This window comes from Lytechinus pictus, chromosome 3, assembly GCF_037042905.1.
Source record: "Lytechinus pictus isolate F3 Inbred chromosome 3, Lp3.0, whole genome shotgun sequence".
Lineage (NCBI taxonomy): Eukaryota > Metazoa > Echinodermata > Echinoidea > Temnopleuroida > Toxopneustidae > Lytechinus > Lytechinus pictus.
The window spans coordinates 61,515,249-61,541,763 of NC_087247.1; the positions used below are offsets into that span (position 1 = coordinate 61,515,249).

At 35.9% G+C, this 26,515-nt stretch overlaps 1 protein-coding gene across 1 annotated transcript; it reads right to left on the reverse strand.

The window, feature by feature from the left end:
- Positions 1-10,534: 10,534 nt before the first annotated feature.
- On the reverse strand, positions 10,535-26,221 carry LOC129256172 (uncharacterized). The gene is made up of 4 exons (XM_054894436.1): positions 26,124-26,221; positions 25,096-25,147; positions 17,030-17,125; positions 10,535-10,704 (listed from the first exon to the last, which is right to left on the reverse strand). Exons 1-4 carry the CDS (start codon positions 26,202-26,204, stop codon positions 10,535-10,537), a joined length of 399 nt encoding a protein of 132 aa, XP_054750411.1. The 5' UTR covers positions 26,205-26,221.
- Between the last annotated feature and the right edge of the window lie 294 nt (positions 26,222-26,515).

Below are 26,515 nucleotides of genomic sequence, written 5' to 3' on the forward strand. Positions count from 1 at the left end.
CGCCGATCAAGGATGATCAGCGCCACCTAAATCTAAATCGGGGCCGGACAAGAATAATCAGCGCCATTTGGTTATAAATCGGCGCCAGTCGAGAAAAGTCGGCACTGCCAGAGTCTTAACCGGCGCCGATCAAGGATAATCTGCGCCACCTAAATCTAAATCGGCACCATATAAAAATAATCGGCGCCATCTGGTTATAAATCGGCGCCGGTACAGAAAAATCGACGCTGCCTGAGTTCTTAACCGGCGCCGATCAAGGATAATCAGCGCCACCTAAATCTAAATCGGGGCCGGACAAGAATAATCAGCGCCATCTGGTTATAAATCGGCGCTGCCAGAGTCTTAACCGAGGCCGATCAAGAATAATTAGCTCCACCTAAATCTAAATCGGCGCCGGGCAAGAATAAACGGCGCCATCTGGTTATAAATCGGCGCCGGTAAAGAAAAATCGGCGCTGCCTAGCTGAGTTTGTAACCGGCGCCGATCAAGGATAATCAGCGCCACCTTTATCTAAATCGGGGCTGGTCAAGAATAATCAGCGCCATCTGGTTATAAATCGGCGCTGCCTGAGTCTTAACCGGCGCCGATCAAGAATAATCAGCTCCACCTAAATCTAAATCGGCGCCGGACAAGAATAATCAGCACCACCTGGTTAAAAATCGGGGCCAGTTAAGAAAAATCGGCGCTGCCTAGCTGAGTTTGTAACCGGCGCCGATCAAGGATAATCAGCGCCACCTTTATCTAAATCGGGGCTGGTCAAGAATAATCAGCGCCATCTGGTTATAAATCGGCGCTGCCTGAGTCTTAACCGGCGCCGATCAAGAATAATCAGCTCCACCTAAATCTAAATCGGCGCCGGACAAGAATAATCAGCACCACCTGGTTAAAAATCGGGGCCAGTCAAGAATGATCGGCGCCTCCTGGTTCTAAATCGGCGGGCGCCAGTCAATTATGAATTGCCGCTGCCTGAATCTTACGTGACGTCGGTAAAAATAATCAGCACTACTTGTTCTAAATCGGCGCCGGTCAAGAATAATCAGCGTCCCCTGGTTTCAATATATACACAAATTTCAGCTCGCGCTTCACGCTCGCATTGTTTGTTTAGCGAGACAGGTACGTATAATGATTACAAAAAAATGCTTATATGTCCCTTTTTAGGTCTGAATAAAAAAAATTCAGCTCGCGCTTCGTGCTCGCATTATTTTGATCAGTGAGATCCATATCTGTTTAATGACACAGTCCTTAAAATGTCTCTATTAGGTCAGTATACCTAGTAATCGAGCGCGCTTCGCGCGCCCACTCAGTGACTCAAAATTCTTGCTGGTGCCCCATGCACAATGCCGTGACCCAACGGTACGCCACTGTGCCCCTGGGTTTGACGAAAGACTAAGGAGAATGAGGAACTCTACCATGACTCGGTACCGATATCTGTAGGTAATCAGGGCCTCCACCCCCCCCCCCCCCTGGAAAAGGCCTAGCGACGCCCGTTCGGTAGGAGCCAAACTATTGTTGAATACATTGGATTGGAGTTACATCCCCAAATGATCGAACAGAGAAGGAAAAGTTTCCTGAATGGAAAATGAAAAATACACTCCAAGATAACAGATGTACACAAAGATGTTGCACATCTCCATTAAGGGAGCATCCACATGATCTGCAGTCAAAGGTCGCCTTCGCTGAAAAGAAGAATTTTTCTTTTTTATATATTACTTTTAATTAGTCTTAGGGAAATACTTAATTTTTTTGAAAAACAACAACCATAAGGGTGTTTCACAATGAGTAAGATTTAATTAATTTAAAGTCATGTTAATGCAAACGCACATACGTCATTTACACCGCGCACTGTCATTGAGTACCCCAATGTCCTGTCTAAATGCCACTGTATACCTTATGATTGATCTGCAACCCGATTTTCGAATAAAACGTAGTAGAATTTGTTGCTAATATTGAGACATCGAATATCTTACTGTGTTAATGTTCTAAGTCATCCTACGAATACCTATATTCAAATATGTGACTACGCTATCATCCTTATTACAATAAAAACGAATTTAAAATTAGTCATAATCACGCCGCCCCCCACTCCGTGCTCGGAGTGACCGCATGCGTGTTCCTAAAATGTCCGGTAAAGGAGTATTTTTTCGCGGGACAAGTCCGGCCCGCGAATTGTAAAAAAGGGGGTGTATTTGACTTTTAACCCGGAGATTTCTTTAAAAAGGGGTTTTTTCTCGTCTTTCTTTGGACTCCAGAGAAATTTAAAAATCTTTCCTAAGGTATAGAGGGTTCCCATAAACATATTGGAGGACAAACAATAAAAACCTGTGACTGTGAAAAGTCATTGTTTTCATGGTTTTGCTAGTGTTTTTTCCTCCATCATGACATCAGGGAACCTCTATTGTAATGACAACTTACCTGAGATGAAGGGGGGGGGGGGGTTGTCTGTCCTGAGGCTGAGATAGGGAGTTGGAATGAGAGCATTGAGCAGTGTTCCGGATTTAGGGGGGTCTCCAAGGCAGGAAGAGCCCTCGAAAGGGGGGTTCAGACATTTTGGCAGACATGAGATAGGGGGGGGGGGTGCTTTCAAAGGGAGGGAACGAGCATAGGCGTACCCTAAATACCACTGATTGGGGGGGGGGGGGGGCGGGGTCATAATGACGTCATAGCAATCGTACGATTGGCGGCTAAGATTTGAAACTAATTTCGCCTTTACTTTAAAATAAAGGCATGCAGTCATCAAAAATTGTTATATTGGTCTTAATTGAACCTCAAATATAAAGATGCTTTTCATTCACATTTTCAGAAAATGAGCATAATGCGATTTGTTCAGAAATTGTATCGTGGACCAGTCGTAAGGTGTTCGGTGGCCTTAATAAGCAAAAAGCAAGATCAGAAAAACGCATGCCACTTGTCCAATCAGACCAATGCAGTGTTTCATAATGCCTCGTTCCTTCTGTTGAGCGATCCGTTACGAAATCAACGATGGACTTTTCGTATAGCTGATTGCAAAAAAAAAATGAACCATTCAAAAAAGATCCGATCGCCAAGACTAATGTGATACGATATTATACGATCTGATAAGATCACTACGATTACTCCACGGTTAAGACCACGGTTTCAAAAATCGTGAAAACTAGGTATCACGCCCGGCGCACACTACACAATCCGTTGCGATCCGATTTTCAAACAAATTGTAATGGTATTTAGTATGAACATTCTAACCTATAAATCGAATCATAATGCTTGCAACAAAGCAATATTCAGTACTCCTAATGATATAGAACTTAGCATAATAATTGTACTGCTTGGAAGTTTCACAATCAATGCAAAAGGCGATTTGTTCCGAAATCGCAATGTACCGGATCGTGTATTGTGCGACGGGCTAAGTTACCACACGGTACTTGGCGATTTGTACATTGTAAAACACCCCACCCGATCTTTGTTATCATATTCATTCACATAATATTGGCCGACCAACCAAATGGGATTTGAGTGCAAGTCGACTGAATCGAATCAAAGTTCCGAATAGTAGTGTGACTACTGAAATCGAAATTAAAGTCTATATTTCGAGCCTCCTTGTAGAAATAAAATCCAATCCAATATCAAATCGTAATGACAACATTATCGGTTGCAACTTGAAGCCGATGTGGATTTTATGCTAACCATAATGCTTGCAACTCAGCAATATTTCAGTACTCCTAACATGGTACCAAATTTAGCATAATACTGATTGCAAGTTTCACAATTAATGCAAAAGGCGATTTGTTCCGAAATCGCAACGTATCGGATCGTGAAGTGCGATTTGTACATTGTGAAACACCCAACCCGGGGTCCCGTAACACAAAGGTTAACGATTGATCCCTAATTTCAAAGAACAATTCTGATTGGTTCATCGTCAGTCTACTTAGCAAAATGCGCAGGCAACGAGGATCTTGATTGGTCATTTCATTTAGCGATTAATCGCTAACCTTTGTGTTACGGCGCCCAGTGGCCTGTAACACAAAGTTTAGCAATGATCGTAGAACATTTTTCTACGATTGATTGCATTGATTACAGTGTACAATCAATCGTGAAAATAAAATTAGCGATCATTCGCTAACCTTTGTGTTACGGGACCCTGATCTTTGTTATCATATTCATTCACATAATAGGCCAACCAAACAAAGGGGAAGTGCAAGTCGACCGAATGCTTTATCTGTTGACATGTGTATACGAGCCCCCCCCCCCTGCCATGAATGAAAAGTAATAATAAAGGCCCGGAACCACTTCAGATCAGTGGATGTAACATAAAAATCGCGCGTTATGTTCAAAGATAATGGAGGTAATATTAATCAGAAAGCACTATTCTCAAAATAGATAAATTTCCGAGAATTATGATGATGCCAACTGATATTACTGCCTATATTTTGCCTTTTCTGAATAACCTGGGGACTGGGTATAATGCCATTATAAAGATTCACACATAATATTTCATAGTATGTCTATACCTTAAACGTTGGAATAGTAACTATCGTATACTGTTAAAAAAACTGATTTTACAGAAAAACAACAACAAGATTTTGCAGAAAGCAATAACAGAATCATTCTACATTATAAATTCATAAAACAGGAATTTTTCTGCAATTTAATATAACAGGTCTGTTTAAAAAGGGGAAAAGGGTGTTTTATTTAAGGAAATTTGTCAGGTTCCATACACCAAATATCAATTCCTGTAATTTTACATGATATAATGTAACATTACGCAATCTGGTAAGATTACATGTGTTCACGAGACTCTGCTGCAGGAACTTCTTTTATTTTAAGGATAAATTTTCTAGCAGTGTATATTTCTTTATTCAATCCATGTTGTTCCGTGTGTTGCATGATATAAAACAAATATCAATATTAAAACAAACATGAAGGGTAAATACTCGTGACTCAATAGTAAATGATTATTGATATTTTAAACAATAGTCAATACTAAAGACAAATGTCTCACACTCCTGCCAATGTGATTTTTGTTTTGGTTATCCTTATACTAAGTTTCATAACTTTAAAATACACTGTCTGAGTCTCATATTATTATGTCGTTTCTTTATGCAGTCGTATTACATCTCTATGCTTCCCCGGTTTACTATGATACTGATGAAGTATGAATATTAAACACAAAATCATACCGATTTGTCAGTCAAAATTATTCATTGACTTTTACATTCTTGTTATATTCCTTTTAGCTGGAAAAAGAGGACATAAATCCCAAATCCCATTTTACCCTTTTTATGGATTATTGATTTGTACATATAGTTCGTTCTATTTGAGGAAGTGCAATAATGAGGGAGAAATAAACGATGTAGTTGGAATTTCATTCAAACTTGTTGATGGTTGAATAGAGTGGTACATGGATTGGAACGTGATAAGCATGTCAAAATGACTTATCTTTTTTACTTTCTTATTCGTTCTTCCACAATACAGATGAATCAAATCCTAAGAAACAGGCGGGGATTTCGTGTCCAATTCCTTCATAGATTTGAATTCATAAACTCTATGAATAAATTTGATTCTGGTGGATCTCCCACGTAAAACATTACTAAGAACACACTCAGTAATGTAGTTTCATTGACAGAATGCGAAATAGTAAAAAATATGAAATGATGTATTCTTATTCTCAAATATTTCGGTGAAATACGTGATATCTCTTAATCTAAATAAATTTATTTAAAGTATTTTGCTATTATATGAATAACAAGGTGGCCAAATTAATTTGTATTCATGTACCAGTAATAATAACAATAAATGAAAATTAAGAAAAAAATCAATTAGAAAGATAATAGGGGACATCTTATATTTCTCTATTTCGTACATAATTTGAGGGGTTAAGCAAAGGGAACCGTTCATATGGGATAATAGCAAAAGAGAGGGATATTAATCGAAAGCAGCATGTATCATGTTATATCAGAAAGGTCTTTAGTACTTTCTTATAGCTGGTTATGAATCGGAAGTGATCCGTCCCCACCGAACACAATCAATCTAATTTGGTATTGAGTACAGCGGCCGACATGTAGTTTGATAACACCGCGCCTCGTTCGTCAATGACCAAATATACGCAACAAAATGGAGGGAATGGAGAGAGAGAAGGAGGGAGATGAGGAATACGGGAGAGAGAGGAAGTGAGAATGAGAGATGCAGATATGGAGATTGAAGGATATGAGAAATATGAACAAAATTATAGTATAGATGAGAAAAAAATAGAAAAAGGAGAGGAAAAGGCAAGAGAGAAGAGAGTAATAAGGGGCTATATATATGAAGACAGAGGGTGGGGATTAAAACAAGAGAGAGGGAGGTTAAAACTGGAAAGAATTTTTAAAAAGGGATTAAAGAGTTGTCGTTGTACAAGGTACTTCAAATGAAAAGAGCTGTTTTCAAAATAATGTCTACATTTTCTACAGTTCTCATGGTTCTGGTGTTCAGAGTTAAAACACAAATGATTTTACAACTTTTTTTAAAATAGTCTAAAATTGAGCAGGATAAGACTAACATTTTATTTTTTGTTTTGAATAGATAAGATGTACAACCTCCGGTGTACAAACAATTCCTAACGGTATTATAAACCGGTATTAGCACAGAAATGGTAGTTATCAATGGTAGATATGAAGCAATTGAAATTAATCACGTCAATGTGCAATGATGAAAGGACATGGTCAAACAAAAGGCTGGTCGTCCTTCTCAGCAAAGGTATAATGGGTGACTTAAGACTATTGGAGCGATGAGGAGAGCGGTCGATCGTGACCGTTTCAAAACTAGCAGCAAATTGGAACGGACAAGTACGAGTAGGCTGCAATTTGGGACGAAAATACCACCGGCGGGGACAGAAAAACGACGTATTAAAAGTGATGATTACAAGGAAAGACAAGACAGGGCCACAACAAATATTATCATCTACCATTCTCATCTTCAATAGAGTATGTCTTTTCTAAATATGATCTTGTGGGCAAGGGGAAAACGGCAATTTTGTAATTGGCAGAAATGATTCAATATTGAATCCATGAAAAAATGAATCATTATGCTTCTTCAGACTTCGCAGAAAAAGAAAATTCCTCTCCAACAGAATTATGTTTTGTTCGTGATTACATGAGTTATTGATATCTGTGATATCTATCTATTTACATTGTTTTACCCCTCTGTTTGAATTACATCAGGTATTATGAGGGTGGATTTGATCTTTCACGTCATAATGATTGAAATGTGAACGGGGCAAAAGTTTCAATAGAAAAATGAAAAAGGGCAAAAGTTATCCTTCCATCTCTAAAAAAAATATATTGTATACGGGAAAAGAACTGTGGCAGTGCCATTTATCTAAATATGTGTAGCAGAGATGATAAAAACAGATTAAAACCTTTCGGAAAAAGCAGATAGCACCGAAACTTACCTAATTTTCGTGATCTATAGGGGATTAGAAACCCTCTCGGCAATAGGCCTATATCATCTACTGTTGAAATGAAGATATAATCCAGAGGAGTATAGGAGAATAACGGGATACATCCTTTGGAAATGGCAGCCAAGAAAATGATTACCAATATGATGATATAACTACTGATATTGCTTACTCCAATGCAAAAGGGACGTTTAACCCGTTAGAGAATGAACAATCCTGCTATTTTCCATTGACAACAGCTGGCATAATTCCAATCACTTTATCAATATCTCGAGATCAGTGGGAAAATGGAAATATTATTTAAGTGCATCCTTCCAGTTTAAGAATATAGGTCCATTTGGTGTTTGTCTATTGATTAGAATAGCTCGTTCTCGCATGAATGATCATTTACATCTGGACATAAACAAATACATAGGTTAATCAGGCATGGCCTGCTAATTAAAATGTGTTGACATTTAGATTAGACAAGAATATTAAATACTGCAGTTTTCATACATTCTTGGTGCATATCAAAGATAACATCCAATTCGTAGTTCAAGAAGACAAATATTCTTGATAATATAGTGGATGATTGGGCCTCTGTTTTACTATTATACTTGTTCTTCACTTGTCGTTTTTCTTCCAACTGTACACATATACGTAAAGTATATTCACATCGGCATTACATACTACGGCATTAAGTATGCTTAGTAAATCCTTCCAGTTAGCCAAATGGTGGTATAGGAACTTACACATAGAAAAGTGCTTTGATCTATCAAGAAACCTTCTCTACGTAAGACGATGATTTTTCTTCCGAGACATGACACAACTAATCCCTCAATTACCCGAACAAAAAACTTGTTGAGATTGGTCGGGATGTCCCTCTAACAGGGTCTAATATGATGATGACTATCTTTGGATGATGGTTCTGAGTTCCCAATATCAATGCTGACCTTTTCCAAAAAGGAGCTGCAAAGATTCTATAACGTTCCCGCCTCAACTAGAGGGTAAACATAATTCTGTACACTCCGTGAAAAAAAGGGGGAGAAACATCCGCTTTTTCAATTACAGGCGTCCGAATCCACCAGCAAGTACACCAGATGAAGGTTAGGTTCCAATACGGAATACAGCATAATACCCAATAATCATCCAAATGTCCTCTTTCATAAATAAACTTGTTTTCTTTCCTAGTCTAATATAAATTTTGTGCAGTTCAATTGAAGTCTAAATCATACGGACGACTTCGATGAACATGTCTCGACATAACTGGAAGGAACATATATTTCAGTTTATACCTGTCCAACATTCCATCACCAAGATCGTTGGCGAAATTTTCAATCATATTTTCATGCTCACATTTTTCAATAAATATAATCGACAGTTTTTCACAATGACCTTCTCTGAGTTATGTTCAGTTCGAAAAATAAATTCCTTAGATTATCTTTGATGAAGAGCAGAAATTTTTCATTCCTGCATGTTTTCAGGCACTGTCTGTGCAACATAGTTTAAAAAGGGAAAAATTACTTATTCTCCTGAAAGAAATTCAGATGATTATTCGATAATTGATTTTTAACAGCACATTTTTTTGTTGAGGGGGGAGGGGTGTCGTTGGCTTAACGTTATCTCATGCAGACGCATCTTCTGGCGCTTTGCTTTTTTTTCTTCTTATTCCCATTACCTTAACGATTATCATTTATACTTCCATTTTAAACATCGCATTTATTTTGAGAATTCGCTACATGAATTGAAAAATAGTCATGGTGAGTTAATTTTCCAATATCGAGCATTGATGTCATTCTCTAATAAACCTGGCGTGTATGTGAATGAAAGTAGTAAAAAGCGTAGGCACCACAATAGCTTCTTTGATGGAAAGGATAAATTCTGTAAGCTAAAATAAACTGTGTGTTGATAATATATTCCATTAATTATTATGGTTGACAGGCGTGGAAGGATGAGTGAAAGGGGGATTTAGAATATAAATAATAATAATTTAGTCTTATATAGCGCTTTTCATGATATCTATATCAAAGCGCTTTACAATGTAGAAATATAAAAAACAAAAGTGAATTAGAAATAATATAACCCCAAAAAAATTCAAGATATCAAGGACACTGTAAATGGGGCTATGTTGAATATGCTTTCTTCATGAGATACGTAGACATCCTAGGTAGATAGAAGACATCCTTAGTAAGATATTAAGATCGTTAGGTAATAATTTGGGATTACCAGTCGATATTATATTTAATTTAAAAAAATCCATAATCTTGTCATATCTCAGGGACTTTTGGTGTACTTAGAGTATGTGCATGTGTGGTTTTAAATTTTGTGTGTGTGTGTGCAAGTTGGGAGGGTGGGTGTATTGCTTTTAAGTGATAATTGGGTACAAATGAAAATCCTTTAGAACATTGGTTTCTAGTGCTCCGTAAGGATTCACGTGAATATGTGTGTGTTTAGGCGCACAATGTAAGCGTGGATGTGCGTGAATAGGGTGAGTGGCAGTGGCGTATAGTAGTTTCAGATGTAGACCAAACAGAGCAACAAATCACAAAGCAAAGTTTTTCATTCGGTTATGCTTTAATAGACAAGAAACGAAAGAATTAATTGCAGTTCTTTATTATGTGCATATGACAGTGTTATTTGCTTTGTGTATATTGGGAGGGTGTGTGCGTATGTATATGGAGATATAGCCATAACTATGGCGATATATCCATGAATAACTGGTTACAATTTCATTTTCAATATTCGACAAGCGTAGAAATGCCTTTTGCTCATTGGGATCTTTTAGAATTTTAGACATTTCATTAACAAATATATATCGCTTTCACACGTTGCACGATTCCTCTTAGTATGAAATCGTTTTCCGATGTTACACCACCCCATTAGAGTGAGAGAGAGAGAGAGAGAGAGGGGGGGGGGGGGAGGAGAAAATGTACTATAATGTTAACACTGCGTCGTTGCGACGATTCAGCGAGAAACTCGATGACGCGGCAGTTTAAGAAATTCACACTTTGTTATTTTTATCCCGAGTTGCCTAGAAAAACCTTTTTTCTTACATTTTGGCCTATACATGGAGTGAATTATTATTTCATTGAAGGGACTATGTTCAAGTTAAAAATATTCCTCAATTTACAAAGCCTGTTGTTAGTGCTAAGTCATTCTAGTTCTCTTTTCATACTTGCCTTCGTGAAATGGATGGACATCTTCTTCATAAAGCTCATCCTGATTGAGATTCGGCCTTCTGTTCTGTATTGACTTCGTATCACTGAGATCAAACTCATTACTTAAGGCTCTCAGCAACCGGAGGTTTTTAGCTATATCTGAAAAAGAAAACGGGTGTTTATTTAGACAAAAACGAATAGAAGTGGTTGTTTAATATTTTATAATGAAAGTTTGACGATTTATTTGCAGTACAACGAACATAAAAGAATACCAATTAGCAAATGCGTATTTTATTCATAGAAGATTATTTAGATGAAGGATTTGGTCGGTATGATTTCAAAGTAATTAGTAAGGTTTCAGAAATACACTTAATGAGAAAGGCAACAAGAACCGTATGTACAGGGGTACCATAATTGCGTTTTAAGGAAAGCAAAAAAATCACATTTCCATTTTCAGACTTTATATATGAATCTGTAAACGTTTCTCTGGTTGATAGTATTTCACAAAAACTAATTATGCTTTAATTATCAAAGGTCCTCGAAAAATAACGGGATTGCAAAATCGAGTAGTCTGATTTTTTGGAAGAGGTCCTTTTTTTGTTGCTTTTCCTTATCAATCAAAGAAGCAGCATAAATGAAGTTCTGTTTATGACCCCCCTTTCCAACTATAGGTTTCGACGCGAGCTAGTAAAAGAAGTGGTTTACATGGTTATATCTATACCATACATTTTTTTTGCTATCAGAAAAAAAAATCGAGGAGGATGCACAATCGAAATCTGAGCCATCTGGCTAACAGCAGACAAGAAAACTCAACAGGATGGTTATTCTCTTAACACTATAAATAAGTATCACATAATCATATTTCCCCTTTTTTAATCTGTCTCTTGGCCTATTTGAGTATGCTTCATATAAGGTTGGGATCTAGATGCCCTAACTCAAAGTGTAGCAACTGATCATGAGTTTTTACGATTGATTGTACGAATAATTTATACGATCAATTGTAAAAATCAATCCTACAAACATTGTTAAGCTCTGTCTTATTGGGTGCTGTTGCAGCTGCGAGTCATCTATTCGTTTGAAGTCAACCGACGTAAATGATTTTTGATATGAACTTGATCTCAGACCAAATAAAGAAATGTCCCAAACATGGAAGGAGTAAATGAAAATAAACTAGTTTATAAGAACACATTTCTTCTTGGTCGAATCTTAAACAAAATGTCTCGATTTGACAGAAAATTACGAGGTCACTGTCAAACTATAGGCATATATATATATAGAGAGAGAGTGCGTCCCAGAAAAAAGAGAAACCGTGATTCAGTGGGATTTTTCCTATCATGATCATAATATCACTTCATCATGTTCATGAGATGTACATTTGAAGCCAATCTCAAAGTTCATAATGCACGCATGACTGAGTTAGAACAATAAAAAGAGGTGCTAGTAAATTTTCATTTACACAAGAAAATCACGATTTTAAGGACGTTCCACAGTTAAAATGAAGTCCATGTCATTTTCACCAAATTTTGCAGAGAGTTACTTTGGTATCTATGCATTATTAAAATGCAAAAGATAATATAGGGTCATGTGCTTATTTTTTTTCTACGGGTCTTCAAAGTCGCCGTATTTGAATGATATGAAATGTTGCGCAATCAAGAGAATTATGCCTCTCTTAGACCTCACGAATTCACCAAATGAGTTTAAGTCATCTTTACTCAGTGGATAACGCATCAAACTTCATCAAACTTTCAGAATATGTAACTAAGTAGATACCAAAGTAAGAGAAAGTATTTTAATTGGTAAAACTATATCTATTTGGAGTCAGCAGCGCCCTCATTTGGCAAAAATGGTGCAAAAACTCGGAAAAAACAGATCTTCAAAGACGTGAATCTATTAAAAAATTAAAAAAGTATTTTGTAAGCTGCACTTTTTTCAAAATCCATGTCATTTTCATCAAATTCGGCTAAATTGTAGAGGAATGCATATCGAAGGTGTAGGGAAGTTAAAAATATAGGGTCCATGTGCTTGTTTTTTAATTATGAGTGTCCAAAGTGATGCGAGTTGGCTTGAAATCCTCCTAAAGTGCGCCGAAAACGTGCAAAAGTCTAGTAATACCGTTTAAAATACGAATGGTCCCGTATTTCGCTCCCAAACATTCAAAATCCATGTCATTTTCATCATACTCTCAAAATTTGTAGAGGAATATATTCTAAAGCCGTTAAAATATCAAAAATATAGGGTCCATGTGCTCGTTTTTTAGTTATCAGGGTCCAAACTGTTGCGACTTGGCTTGAAAATCGCCTAAAGTGCGCCGAATTCGCCGAAAACGTGCAAAAGTCTAATAATACTGTCTAAAATGCGAATGGTTCCCGAATTTCGCTCCCAAACATTCAAAATCCATGTCATTTTCATCATACTCTCTGAATTTGTAGAGGAATATATTCTAAAGCCGTTAAAATATAAAAAATATAGAGTCCATGTGCTCGTTTTTTAACTATGAGTGTCCAAAGTGATGCGAGTTGGCTTGAAAATCGCCTAAAATGCGCCGCCGAAAACGTGCAAAAGTCTGATAATACCGTCTTAAATGCGAATGGTTCCCGTATTTCGCTACCAAACATTCAAAATCCATGTCATTTTCATCATACTCTCTGAATTTGTAGAGGAATATATTCTAAAGCCGTTAAAATATAAAAAATATAGAGTCCATGTGCTCGTTTTTTAACTATGAGTGTCCAAAGTGATGCGAGTTGGCTTGAAATCCTCCTAAAGTGCGCCGAAAACGTGCAAAAGTCTAGTAATACCGTCTAAAATGCGAATGGTCCCGTATTTCGCTCCCAAACATTCAAAATTCATGTCATTTTCATCATACTCTCAAAATTTGTAGAGGAATATATTCTAAAGCCGTTAAAATATTAAAAATATAGGGTCCATGTGCTCGTTTTTTAGTTATCAGGGTCCAAACTGTTGCGACTTGGCTTGAAAATCGCCTAAAGTGCGCCGAATTCGCCGAAAACGTGCAAAAGTCTAATAATAATGTCTAAAATGCGAATGGTTCCCTATTTCGCTCCCAAACATTCAAAATCTATGTCATTTTCATCATACTCTCTGAATTTGTAGAGGAATATATTTTAAAGCCGTTAAAACATAAAAAATATAGAGTCCATGTGCTCGTTTTTTAGTTATCAGTGTCCAAACTGTTGCGAGTTGGCTTGAAAATCGCCTAAATGAGCCGGAAACGTGCAAAAGTCTAATAATGCCGTCTAAAATACGAATGGTTCCGTAGTTCTGCTCCCAAACATTCAAAATCCATGTCATTTTCATCATACTCTCTATATTTGTAGAGGAATATATTCTGAAGACGTTGAAATATTAAAAATATGGGGTCCATGTGCTCGTTTTTAAACTATCAGTGTCCAAAATGTTGCGAGCTGGCTTGAAACGGCCCAAAATGCGCCGAAATTAAGTAAAAGTCTGATAATACCGTCCAAAATGTCTAAAATACAAATGGTTCCGTAGTTCCGCTCCCAAACATTCAAAATCCATGTCATTTTCATCATACTCTCTAGATTTGTAGAGGAATATATTCTGAAGAAGTTAAGACATTTAAACTATGGGGTCCATGTGCTCGTTTTCAAATTATCAGTGTCCAAAATATTGCGAGTTGGCTTGAAACAGCCCAAAATGCGCTAAAACAAGCAAAAGTCGGTTGATATTCCGTCTAAAATGCGAGTAGTTCCGCAGTCTTGCTTCCAAACATTGAAAATCCATGTCATTTTCATCATACTTTGCACAAAGATACTTTAGCACCTGAATATTCCAAATATACAAAAATTAACATGGGTCCATGTGCTTGATTTTTTGCTATAGAGCTTCAAAGTTAACCCAAAATGGATGATGTTAATAAGAATTTTATCGTGCATCCAAAAGTATTTGGCATATTTAGACCTCACGAGATCACAACAATGAGTTTAAAGATATATTACTCAGTCAAAATCCGTGATGATTTCATCAAATTTTGTAATATGATTAATAATTGTAACCGTAAAATGAATAATTTATTTATATTGCTGTCAATTGTTTGCTTATTAAAGTCTAACAACACTCTCAGTTCTCAGAAATTGCGGGAAAGATACTCAACGTCAAACATTTCAAATTTCAATAACAAACTTGAGAAGTAAAAGAAATGCTGCACTTTATTAAAAACCCATGTCATTTTCACCAAACTTTGCAAAGTTGTAGAGGAAGGTATACCGAAGAGGTCACACATACAAAAAATATTGGTTCATGTGCTTGTTTTCAAACTATCAGCACTCTTATTAGAGCAAATATGCTTCTTAAAACATCCGAAAACGCGCCAAAAGCTTTGTATCTATGTGAGGAAAAGTTTCGAACCACTTTTCCATTTATTCAAACTCGGGGTCATATTCATCATACTTTGCAGCACTACAGAGAAACTATTTTGAAATTGTAGAGGAATAAAAAAAATGGTCCATGGAATAATTCTAGTTTATTAGCTTCATATAAAATAACAAATCAGATCTGAAGTTAGTGCAGCTAAGGAGAAAAATCAGCTCACATCACCTACATCTGGTTAAATCACCAGTTCATCCATTGTGACGTCAGCGCGCAGAGTGTAAAATATGCGCAGATCATGATGCGCACAAACATAACTGTGGAACGTCCTTAAGTGAGTTTTTTTTTCGCTTTTACTGCTATTTCTTTCGAAAACAAATTTGCTAACTCAAACATCCATTTTGTAATCGCTCATATTATGAGACCTTATGCGTAAAATGTGATTGACGAAAAGTTAAGAAAATCCTGCATGAAAACATGCTTGATTTCTACCTATTCGACGGATCGTTGAAAAACAAGCATTTCGATTTCCCCAAACAAAGCAGGAGACAATAGGTTAACGTGGAATGCTTTCCGGCCAGAGAATGAAAGCCCTTCATTGATGCGGGCTGGAGTCTATAGCTATGGGAATTCAATTTTGTAATGGTTACCTATTTGCTATTTTTTTATCTCGAACTTCTCTCGTTCGTTTCGTTCGTTGCTACATTTCACATGGGAGGCGGAACATGTTTGAAGGGTTGCGACCGGTCGGGGTGAAGCATAAAAAGGGTACATAACTTTTTATAAGTGTAGAGGAGAAAACCATGTTTGACTCGGAATGTTTATTTTCCTTTAAGAAGGCCGCCGGCACCCCCCCCCCATCCAATATTCCGCTGCCCCTGCCTCGTCTAATAATTTTGATCTTTTCTCTCTTCAGTGTGGAGCGTTGTGGCCCAGTGGATTAGTCTTCGGACTTTGAAACAGAGGGTCGTGGGTTCGAATCCCAGCCATGGCGTAATTTCCTTCAGCAAGAAACTGATCCACAATGTGCTGCACTCAACCCAGGTGAGGTAAATGGGTACCGGTAGGAAGTAATTCCTTAAAAAGCTGTGTGCGCTATGAACGCCTAGCTTAGCCGGGTAATATAGGAGCGCCTTGAGCCCCTAACAAGGTGGATATGTGCGCAATATAAATACCCTATATTTACGTTTTACAAGTAAAAAAAAGAATTATGCCTAAGAAATATGCATAAATTTTCAATGATCCGTCCAAAGGTAGAAATCAAGCATGTTTTCATGCCACTTTTTCTTGACCGTATTTTACGCACAAGGTCTCATAAGAAAGATGACAAAATGGATATTTAAGTTATGAACTTTTTTCCGAATAGCAGTAATAGCCAGAAAAACTCACTTAAAATCGCAATTTGTTCGTGCAAATGAAAATTTACTAGAACATTTTCATTTTGTTATAACTCAATCATGCAGGCATTATGAACGTTGGGATAGACTTCAAATAAAAGAGGGGAAACATAGCTCTTTATTGATGTACATCTCATGATGCCCCAAAATACACTGAATTACGGTTTTCTTTTTTCTGGGACGCACTGTATATATATATATATATATATATATCTTTATTTTCCACGTATTGGCAATAATAAGATATCAGAAACGCGAAACAAATGATGATATTCACGTGGGTTCGTATCCCACGTGAATATCATATGTTTCGCATTTCTGATATATATATATATATGTGTGTGTGTGTGTGGGGGGGTGGTGTGTGTATGATACTATTCTTGGTTTGGTTTGTGGTGGTGCTTATTGTTATGGAACGCCTCAATAGCAACATGGTGCTCATTAATCACTTACGTCATTTTAACGGAATACGCATATACGTTAGAATAATCTTAATCAATGACAATTCCTACTCAACCTGGATATTATAGACATGATTGAAATGATAGATCCTGGGTCAAATAGAGAACAGGAATAACGTGGTTTTAGTATGATTCAGTTTAATTCCTTCGTTACAACTATGCAGAATTAAAAAAAAACATGAACACTTATAATAATATATGAAAAATACAGAAAACAGAACAGGTCATACTGTAAAGCAAGTTTCATGATGGTAATCACAAGAAAGATTTGGTTACCTTCTTTTTCTATAGTCCGCTTTCCCATTCCTCCTATGGCGTGCATCTGTGCCAATTTAGCTGTAAAGTTTGGCGATTTGTTCCTTTTCAATCCTCCTATAGTATGATTTAAACGATGAGAAATGTGGTATCATTCATAACATTCATTTAACTACTCTCATCACCAATATGATTATTATGATCGTGGTCATCATCATTATCCATTACATCATCATTGGTTTCATGAATGATTTTGAAATCAATTTAAAAATTGTATAGATTAAGGAACAGTATCGATAAGAAAATAAAATGACTGTCAATGAGCGTGATGCATCAAGAGCACGCATCATCATGCTACCCTGAATGCATGCTACCCGGTTAGTCACTGACATTGTCATAACCAGTACCCTAATACAATTAAACTCAAGTTCTCTTGGGGACAAGTTGTAAAGCACAGATTGAAATTATCTGCAAATGAACGATGATGAGCTCTTCGTCTCGTGAGTAAACACCGACTCATGTCAACGAACTATATTCCCAATGCAACTCATCGATGTGCTATAATAGATTTCATTTTTTGTAGTTATCATTCTTGTTTTCTAGATTGAAATTGCAATTAATTGGTAAAATACATGGGGATAGAAGGTTTATTGGAATTAAGAAAAAAAAAATAACCGTGCACCGTCTCAAGCACATATACCGTAAAAAGAAATCAGAATACAGATTTATAGATGACATATTTTATAAGGAGGACAGAAAATAATATTCGCCGGTTGGCAAACATAAAAAAGTATTTGTAATTGTGATTTTGAATGCAACATGGAAAATTTTAGTATTGTGGTTTTTATTTTTATTGATTAATCGATTATGGATAAATATCACTTCTACTCTTTGATTACTAGGATGAATATAATTATGAATAACTAGCAATTAAAATGTTAGGTTAATGTTGCTTTCAGTCACTAAAGTAGTTTCCAGTCATCTTCGTGTATTACCGTGCTCAGCTTGAGGAACATACTGTTAAAACTAAAACAAAAATAACTTTTTTTATTTTCGGTTTTTTAACTAATTTCCGAAATAAATACAAAATTGTAAAAGATGTTTATTTTCACAAGCTTATATGATACAAGAAAGACGCTTGTACGAGGGATAATGTGAGAGCTTAAATCCTTCATCAAAGCCGGAATTGAAAATGTAAAAAGTATTTGATCCATGTATTCTTACGACGGGAGGGTGGGGTTAACACATTTATTTACGTGAAAAGACACGAGAGACCATTCAACTGTTCAAAGCTCAGAGCTATCTATCCCTTTGCTCTTTGGGAATGATCACGTGATTAAACATCTTCACTAAAAGGCGTTTCTGTCGTGTGGCACAATCACACTTATGATTACTCAATGGTTTCAGAGGAACCAAGTGAAATTTGTCAAATCATACTTCTTTGCTTGTGATGGAGAACAGTTTATAGACAAGGGACCTCGAAGAGTGAGAAAGATTTTCCCTCTATCACATTTGAATATCACATTGTAAGTGTTGCTTAGCAGTCACTTTGTGGTCCATAATGGACAAATGTGGCAGGTGCAGCAACAGGGAAAACAGAGCCATGGGTTACACATGGTTCTTAGAAATACAATTCTTGACTGCTACCTGGATTATACTGCAGATCTGAATTCGACCCCCCCCCCCCCGGCAAAATCAAAGTATTTAGGGGGCTTTCATGCATCCTAGTCAAGTGTAATTGCAACTTCCACCTTTGCTTTTGACCATGTTTATATACTGGTACTGTAGAATTTAGTTTGGATGAATATGTTCCAACATGGCGAGGATCTAAAATGAGTAGCTGTTGAGTGTGAAGGTATCGACATTAAAAAACAATATCCTTACATTCATTCCAGTAACGGCACCCACCCTTTTAGATTTATTTTTTTTGCCTAAACAATACACTAAGACGAAAACTGAATAAATACCCATTTAGAATATCTCACAGTGGGTTATCTGATATACCGAAAAGCTTGTGCATTTTTTAATGGTTGTCTATGTTATAAACGTTCAATTACGACCTATAATAGTTTCCGTATTATGAACCAATCCGACATCCCATACATAAACTTCGTTGGTCATTTTCGCACATTATTCTTTGTCGAATTACGTATAAAGTAATGTTTGCTTTTGTAAAGCCTTTGTACGCGTAAAAGCGTTTTACAGAATAATTGCTGCAGACTATGATATAAAGGAACCTTCTTTTTTGATACATTATTAGAGCTTGGATGAAAATAGTTCCTTTGCAGTAATGTCTGATTGGATGTGTACTTCGTGTTAAACAACTGAACAAATCCAATTTTAGAACACCATCATATGATTATTGAAAAAAAAATGTGTCGTCCAAACTCACAAAAGGGTAGACGACCGCACAGCACGCTACCATGTTTATTGTCTTGTTTCTTATAATATTAAATCTCTTAAACAAATGCCATTTACATAATTTTTATGACAGGAAATACAAATGTCGTTTAGACAAGATTGTATTTTCTCCCTGACATGTTTATTCAGATAAAGATACCCCAAAGAGTAACTAAATTTTTGCTTCTCTATTTATTTCAAATTGCTCGTCATTATGTCATCGCTATGTAGAATAAGGATTTTTTTCATCGCAGTGTATGTATTGAGTGCCCTTGATCCATATAACTTTAAATCATATATCGTTGTATATTATAATCACGAAGCAAAATGAATAAAGCAATATGGTGGTGCATTGTGTGGTCACAAGTTCAATTTGAATAAATAAATTTAGGAAAGGAAAGGTAAAACATATTATGATATGAGTTCCTTGAAATTTGATCAAATTGAAGAGGGTGGGAACTCATTATTTTACCGCAATCAATTTTTAATTCAATTCAAATCAAATCAAATCATTCATTTCCACAATAATATATAAAAAAATAAACATTACAATTTCATCTTAAGCGTGCATGACCACAAGTTAGATGTTGTATCTTTGAGAAAAGAGAATAGCTAGACAAGTTAATAGGAAATTGTACCAAACATTAATAAGATTTCTTCACAACTTCATCGACGAAAGTCTCTCTGCTATTCCGTTATCTGTTTATTATTTTTCTATCATTCTTCTTAACATTTCGGCTATGCCTTCCTACGAAGGTTTCCATAGCGGCTATGGAAACCATCGTAGTAAAGGGTGGAGGCATAAAAGACGGCAGGTATGCATTTCTTACAGAATCAAGCACATGAGAGCTCAATTTTTTTTTGTTATTTATCATACTTTTTTATGGTCATATCAATTTAAATGTTGGTACAATCTAATATGGTTAATGTTCATGATGGTGGGAGTATCCTCCTTTGACTAGAGAGCGTCGTCTTTAAATGCTTGAAGGATATTGCCTGCTAGATTAACGATAGTCTCCATCGGACAGAGTCAATCCAATAATGTGAGGTCGATAGAGTCAAAATCAAAGCCAAGCTTTAAATGTCATCTACAAATCATAGCACACATCGTCGTGATCATTTCTGCGTGTTTAAAGCATTTCAGTACCTCTGTTCATGAATAAGCAATGTAACATTTATTTCTTATTAAGAACATCTTGCATGTCAATATTACCACACAAAATATACACAAATACACCCTCACCCTCACTCTCAGACCATACCACACACCTCTCTCACACACACATACATTGAATAAACGAAATTCTGGATCCAGATATATCCTTCACATTCACGCCAAACACACCAAAGAGACAAATAAGCAAATGCTGATATAGTTTTATTATTACAGTGGATACATAATTATTATCCTCAGCAAAAACAATGTCAAACAAAAGCAAATTCTTTGCGTATTGATAAAGAAGAAACTGGGTTAGAGATTGAGTTGAATTAAGTCGAGTTACAAGGATAGCTTTCATCATACGCAGATATTATTTTAACTTAATTCATAGATATACGAAACTACGAGACTATTGGAAATATGCATCGCTAGACAAAGAGAACTTACAATCTATTTTACATTTCCTTCTCATTTTTTTCTAAAAAGAAGGTCTCTTTTTTCAAGAAGATAGAAAATCGGGAGAAACATCTCCGAAATATTGTTACGCGTCTCATTGTCGTTCAAACTGTGACTCAATTTGTTCACCGTTAGCCCCAGGACAGAACACAAAAAAAATTCATAAGAACAATCGTACTTGAAAGCTTGCCTCTTCTCTTAGAATATCGAACAAAGGATATGTGCCTTATCTGTTGACTGTCTGAGGAACAATATATACGTTTCCCTCGATCTGTAGCAATACAAATGTGTGTGTGTTCGATTGAGGGTGGCCCTGTGGGTGTGTGTGTTTACAGGAGGTGTGGTGGTCGAAGTTGCATGAGAACCACACACACCAATACCTACGTCAATGTTGATTAAATTTTGTTATACTTTGTTTAGAATATTTCGGGAAAATGTCCAAATAATAAACCACATAATTATAACAATCTGTAAATCTAGATACGCAGCAATTGGTTTATATGTTTTCTATAATAATGTATGTTTATCGTTATAAATATTAACCAAAAACAAGCAATAATTTGTCAAAGAATTTGAACTTATAAAGGGCAAGGAAATCTGAGTCATTGTGTCTATTTTCGCTGGTGAGTGCTTTTACATGTCAAAAACAATACAATGTGTTACCATTTAGCACATCGGTGGATCCAGAGGGTGGGGGCACAGCCGGCCCGTGCCGTGTCCCCCCCCCCCTTTGAGAGGGCACAATTAAAATTTGTCATGCAAAAATGCAGTTAAAATAGAAGTGTGCCCCCTCCCCCCTTTGAAAGTGAAGGCCTTCATTTTTTTTGCTTGTCAATTTTTTTCGTGGACGAAGTGTCCTTACCTTTTGGTTGAAAACCTTGCTTGTCAAATATTTCCTCGGGAAAATGTGCCCCCCCCCCCCCTTTGGAAAATCCTGGATCCGCCCCTGATTTAGCATCCATTATTCAATGGTTCGAATATCACAGCGCTATTTAGATTATTCAATATAAAAAATATATAGATAAAAAAGAACATTTAATTATTGCAAAGTGTTCATTAACTTCTGGAAGACTGTGGAAGACCTAGTCAGCTCATTTCACGAAGATTGTAAAGAGGAGGAGAAGGATTTGTCACGCACTCATCAACTTACCGTTAAAAGAATGCACGTAAAAAAATATATCAAATCTAAGGTTGCAAATGCGCTTTCAAAATATATATGTATGATACACAAGGAAGGTATACATCAACAAATAAGTACATCATTGCTTAGATTGTTAATGTTCCAGCGAAGAGAGGATGGAAATATATGTCATAGTAAAAATTTATATCAATCAACATATATGCGCTAGAGATCCTACTAGGTAAGTCATACTTATCTCATTGATCCATCTAGATTATCTACTCTACCATTGATTTATCATTATTATACCCAACGGAAATGTCAGAGCAAAACTATATCCCCTACATGAATATGTATTTTCCTCACTATTTAGTAGTGATGATAGTGAGGAATCGATGGAATATAGAAACTAAAACCTGGGTGAATTCTAACTTTCTTGGTAGAAAAACTAGAAAGACCATTTGATCCACTAATGGAATTGAATTGCTTCCTGCCAATATTGTTCTGTCGAAATCATTCATATTTTAGAGCAGAAAAGGAATGGATATCAACGGGGGAATGTAGGAATAAGTGATGAATAACATTTTAAAACGAATCCGTTCAGGCCATCACTTAGGTAACGATGTCGTGTTATCCTCAGAAATGTGTTGAAGATACTTTTCACCAAAAGTAGAAAAGTACTTCCCAAATCTCCCCTTTGAGGCATTTAATAAAAACAATTTTCTATAGGTATAAAGATCATCATTCCATCCCTACATGATCAAGTTCAAAGTGGGCCTTGGGTTACTAGATTATCACACAATAGTTTTACTCTTTATTGTGATAACCAGTGCACCGCCAACAAGATGAAAGCTACCTAGGCAACCTTTCTAATATTTGGTTCATTTGCGGAAGTGGCCTTTCTGATTTCCAGAAAAAAGACAATTTTGTATGTTGATGTGAATGATTCATTTAATAAGGTCTAGCGAGAGATAAGGATGACATTTTTCTTTCCCTTTCGGGGAATAGAGAGCTGTGTTTGCATATATCCTCGTTTTGAACTGAGAGGGAAGGAGAAAGATGGAAAATGAATATTTATTGTATTGAGAAAGGTAAAGGAAGAGTATCGGTAGTCGGGAAATACAGTGTATCTAACAGGTTGAACATGACATTATATTAAAATACTGACTGCTGTATCAAAACACACACCAAAATATATTTCATAACATGGTATTTCCTCGTGTATGGCGTCTTCTGTCTTACCACTGACTCAGACAATTCCAAATGTCCTTTACAAAATCAAGACAATTTTAAGAAGAAGTAGTACATGTTAAAGTGCATTTTCCCTACATTTTATGGATATTATATAGAAGATATGGATATTTCATGATTTAGAAATTACATTGAAACAAAATATTTCTAGTAATAAGGAATGCCCTTCGGATGAGATTAACCTTTTTTCTCGTGAAGAAGAATATCGAAGAATAATCATGACGAATATTTCGATATTGACGGACACTTGGTTGCAATATGATATCAAAGAAATATAAAAAATGAAAATTTCATTTATTTTGTTACGATTCCAACTTTGTCCCGAATTGGTTGAGTCAAACGCTATTGACCTGTGTCAGGAATAGTGAATTGTGTCAATGACCGAAATAATTTTTGTATGATCTTTATAATCAACGATGTGCTCATTGATTAATCAAGTTAGGATATTAGATAAGGACATGCAATGAATATTAATTCTACAAAGTGTATATTTCTGTGATGCATTGAGAGTATCTTAATTTACAAAATCTCAATTACTTTGGATTCTATATATATGCATCCAAATCTAATTCGAAAATTATGAATTGGATTTCATCCTCCCGTTTAGAAAATCAGATGGTTCGGTTTCTTGGTATGTAAGAGGATTCTATGATGATGGTTTCCAATAAAAGGGATTATGTATATCAATGTAAACTAAAGATTTAGATAATGGTCGGACAATCTAAATACCATCAAAAATAGAATCGAATGATGAAGTCACGAAGTATAAGAGGTGATCAAAGAGAAGAAAAGAAATTGGCAGCAAAGAGGGGGACTCTTACAATCCATTTCTCTTAACATGCTAAATGGGATAACTTAAATATTAGACCATTAATAGGAACCCAGAGCCAGTTCTCCACCGGATAGGCGATGGGGCAATGGGGGTGTTCTAGGGAGGGTCGGGGGGGGGGGGGGGGTAGGGTCCAGGGCTGAGATTGTTGTTGGGATAGTAATTATCTGAGTGAAGAGGCCGAGGCGATCGTTTTTTTTTTGGTAAATGCTGATGGCTTAAATTCGTTCATGTTTTAGTAATGATTTATTTTTGTGTATTTGGAAAATCTTTTTTTTATGTTAATATTTGACACTCGAATAATTGAATATGTTGAATTTATCGCAGAAGTTTATTCTTAATGCATTTATTATCATCTATGTTATTTATAATTATGTATTGTCTGATATTGTGTTTTATTATAACACTTAAGGAAAAATATAGTGTTAATTTATGAGTTGTCAAGGTATTCATTAATTTGTAAAGACATCAAACTTTTATTTATATTTATGTTATTTTGTATATGAATTGAAGTTGTCAATAAAAAACTACTCAATAAAAAGAAACAAAGTAATTACGATCTGGAGGGTGATTCACAAAAGCCGTGTGTTAGTTACAAATGACGACCCTTTCTTGTGTTACATGATGTATAGCTGACTTCGCACTTCAAAGAATGATCAGTCTTACGTAAACCTTACGATCAGCTTTTATGAAGTATCCACCCGAGGTAGTGATTATACGCAAACGAATAGAAAATAAAAGTATAGTATGAAACGTACTCACAGTGTTAAATTATGTTTAAATATTTTTAATGAAAATATGCATAAGAGATTGGTAGAGCTATTCATTGAGATCAAATTGTATTTCACTCAGAAAGCAATGGTATCACTTACCATTTTTGAATATATCTGCAATAAGTTCGGCGACATCAGACTGTAAACGGAGCTAGAAAAATGTATAGCATTTGAGAAGAAACGATAGTAATTAAACTTTATAGACGTGTATTCGGAATACTTTAGGAAATAAAATACTTCAACAATTTTTAACAATAAATAAACACACGGGATATTTTTTCAAGGCTAGGAGTAACTTAGATTAATGAAATAAATATTACTGTAAATAGCAGAATATGAATTACAAGAAAAATAGTATATAGCATATTATACATGCGGACAATGAAAAAAAAATGATGAAATCCTAACCATCTACCGTCAGCCATTGATTATTTTAGAAAAATACTTAACCGGGACACACGAAGACTTGTTGGTACTAGATTCCTCACAATTTTTTTATCAATTACAAGTTAAAACAAGAGCCATGTAGATAAAATACTTCGTTCAGATGTTCCGCTAAGAATTAAACCCTTGATTTCCACATCAATGGTAAGGCGCTTTTACCACTCATCATCTGACATATATTTCTACCATTTAGTACCAACCACTCCCCTGACAATTTCTACCTCGAGACAATTCGAATTCCTGCTGCAACATTATAGTCATGTTTTTATGTCACTTTAAAACAGGAGGAGAAACAACGTGAAATTGTGTGGGAGAAGCTATTAAAAGTGGATATTCAGTATGAATATTCATACAGCTTAGGGATGCAATCGGCATACCTATTTCATAATGTATGTGATGGAAATCATGTTCCAGTTGCAAAGCTTGAAAAAGAATAATCGACGTTTTATCATTTATTAACCTATTCACTTCTAAGCTCTTGAATTTGCACACGGGCTTAATACGGGGGTAACTAGGTTTTTGTGTTTCTTGTGATATAGTATTATTAAGAAGATTTCACAGACATTTATATTCAGTAACAAACACAGTGGAGTTCTTCTACTAACCCAGATGTTGATGAAATCCATATATACATATGGTTTATCAAAGTTTAATTTAATTTGAAGCAAATTTGAATAGCTTACCTGAGATTCAAGGATAGGTGAGGCAAATGCACTTGATAAAGCCAATATAACAAGAGCAGCAACTGTTAATTCTTTCATCATCTTGAAAAGATATTCGAATCTGTAAAGAAAGAAATTTAATGACAGTAAATTGTTCTATTACCTCAAGAACCTGCAAAAACGCCAAAAAACTGTTCTTAAGAGCACATACAAGTGGTCTTTCCCTATCAGTTTAACACCCCTGATATATATGTATCTGATTTGAAGCCTTCACGTCTTCAATTTGAAGCCGTCTTGAGATCATTATACCCCCTGGGTATAATGGCCTGCAATTGAGCAGTTTTAGAAACACACGTCCATAGACGACTGGTACGAGATGGCGTCATTTTTTGGTATGCCATATGCGTCAGGTC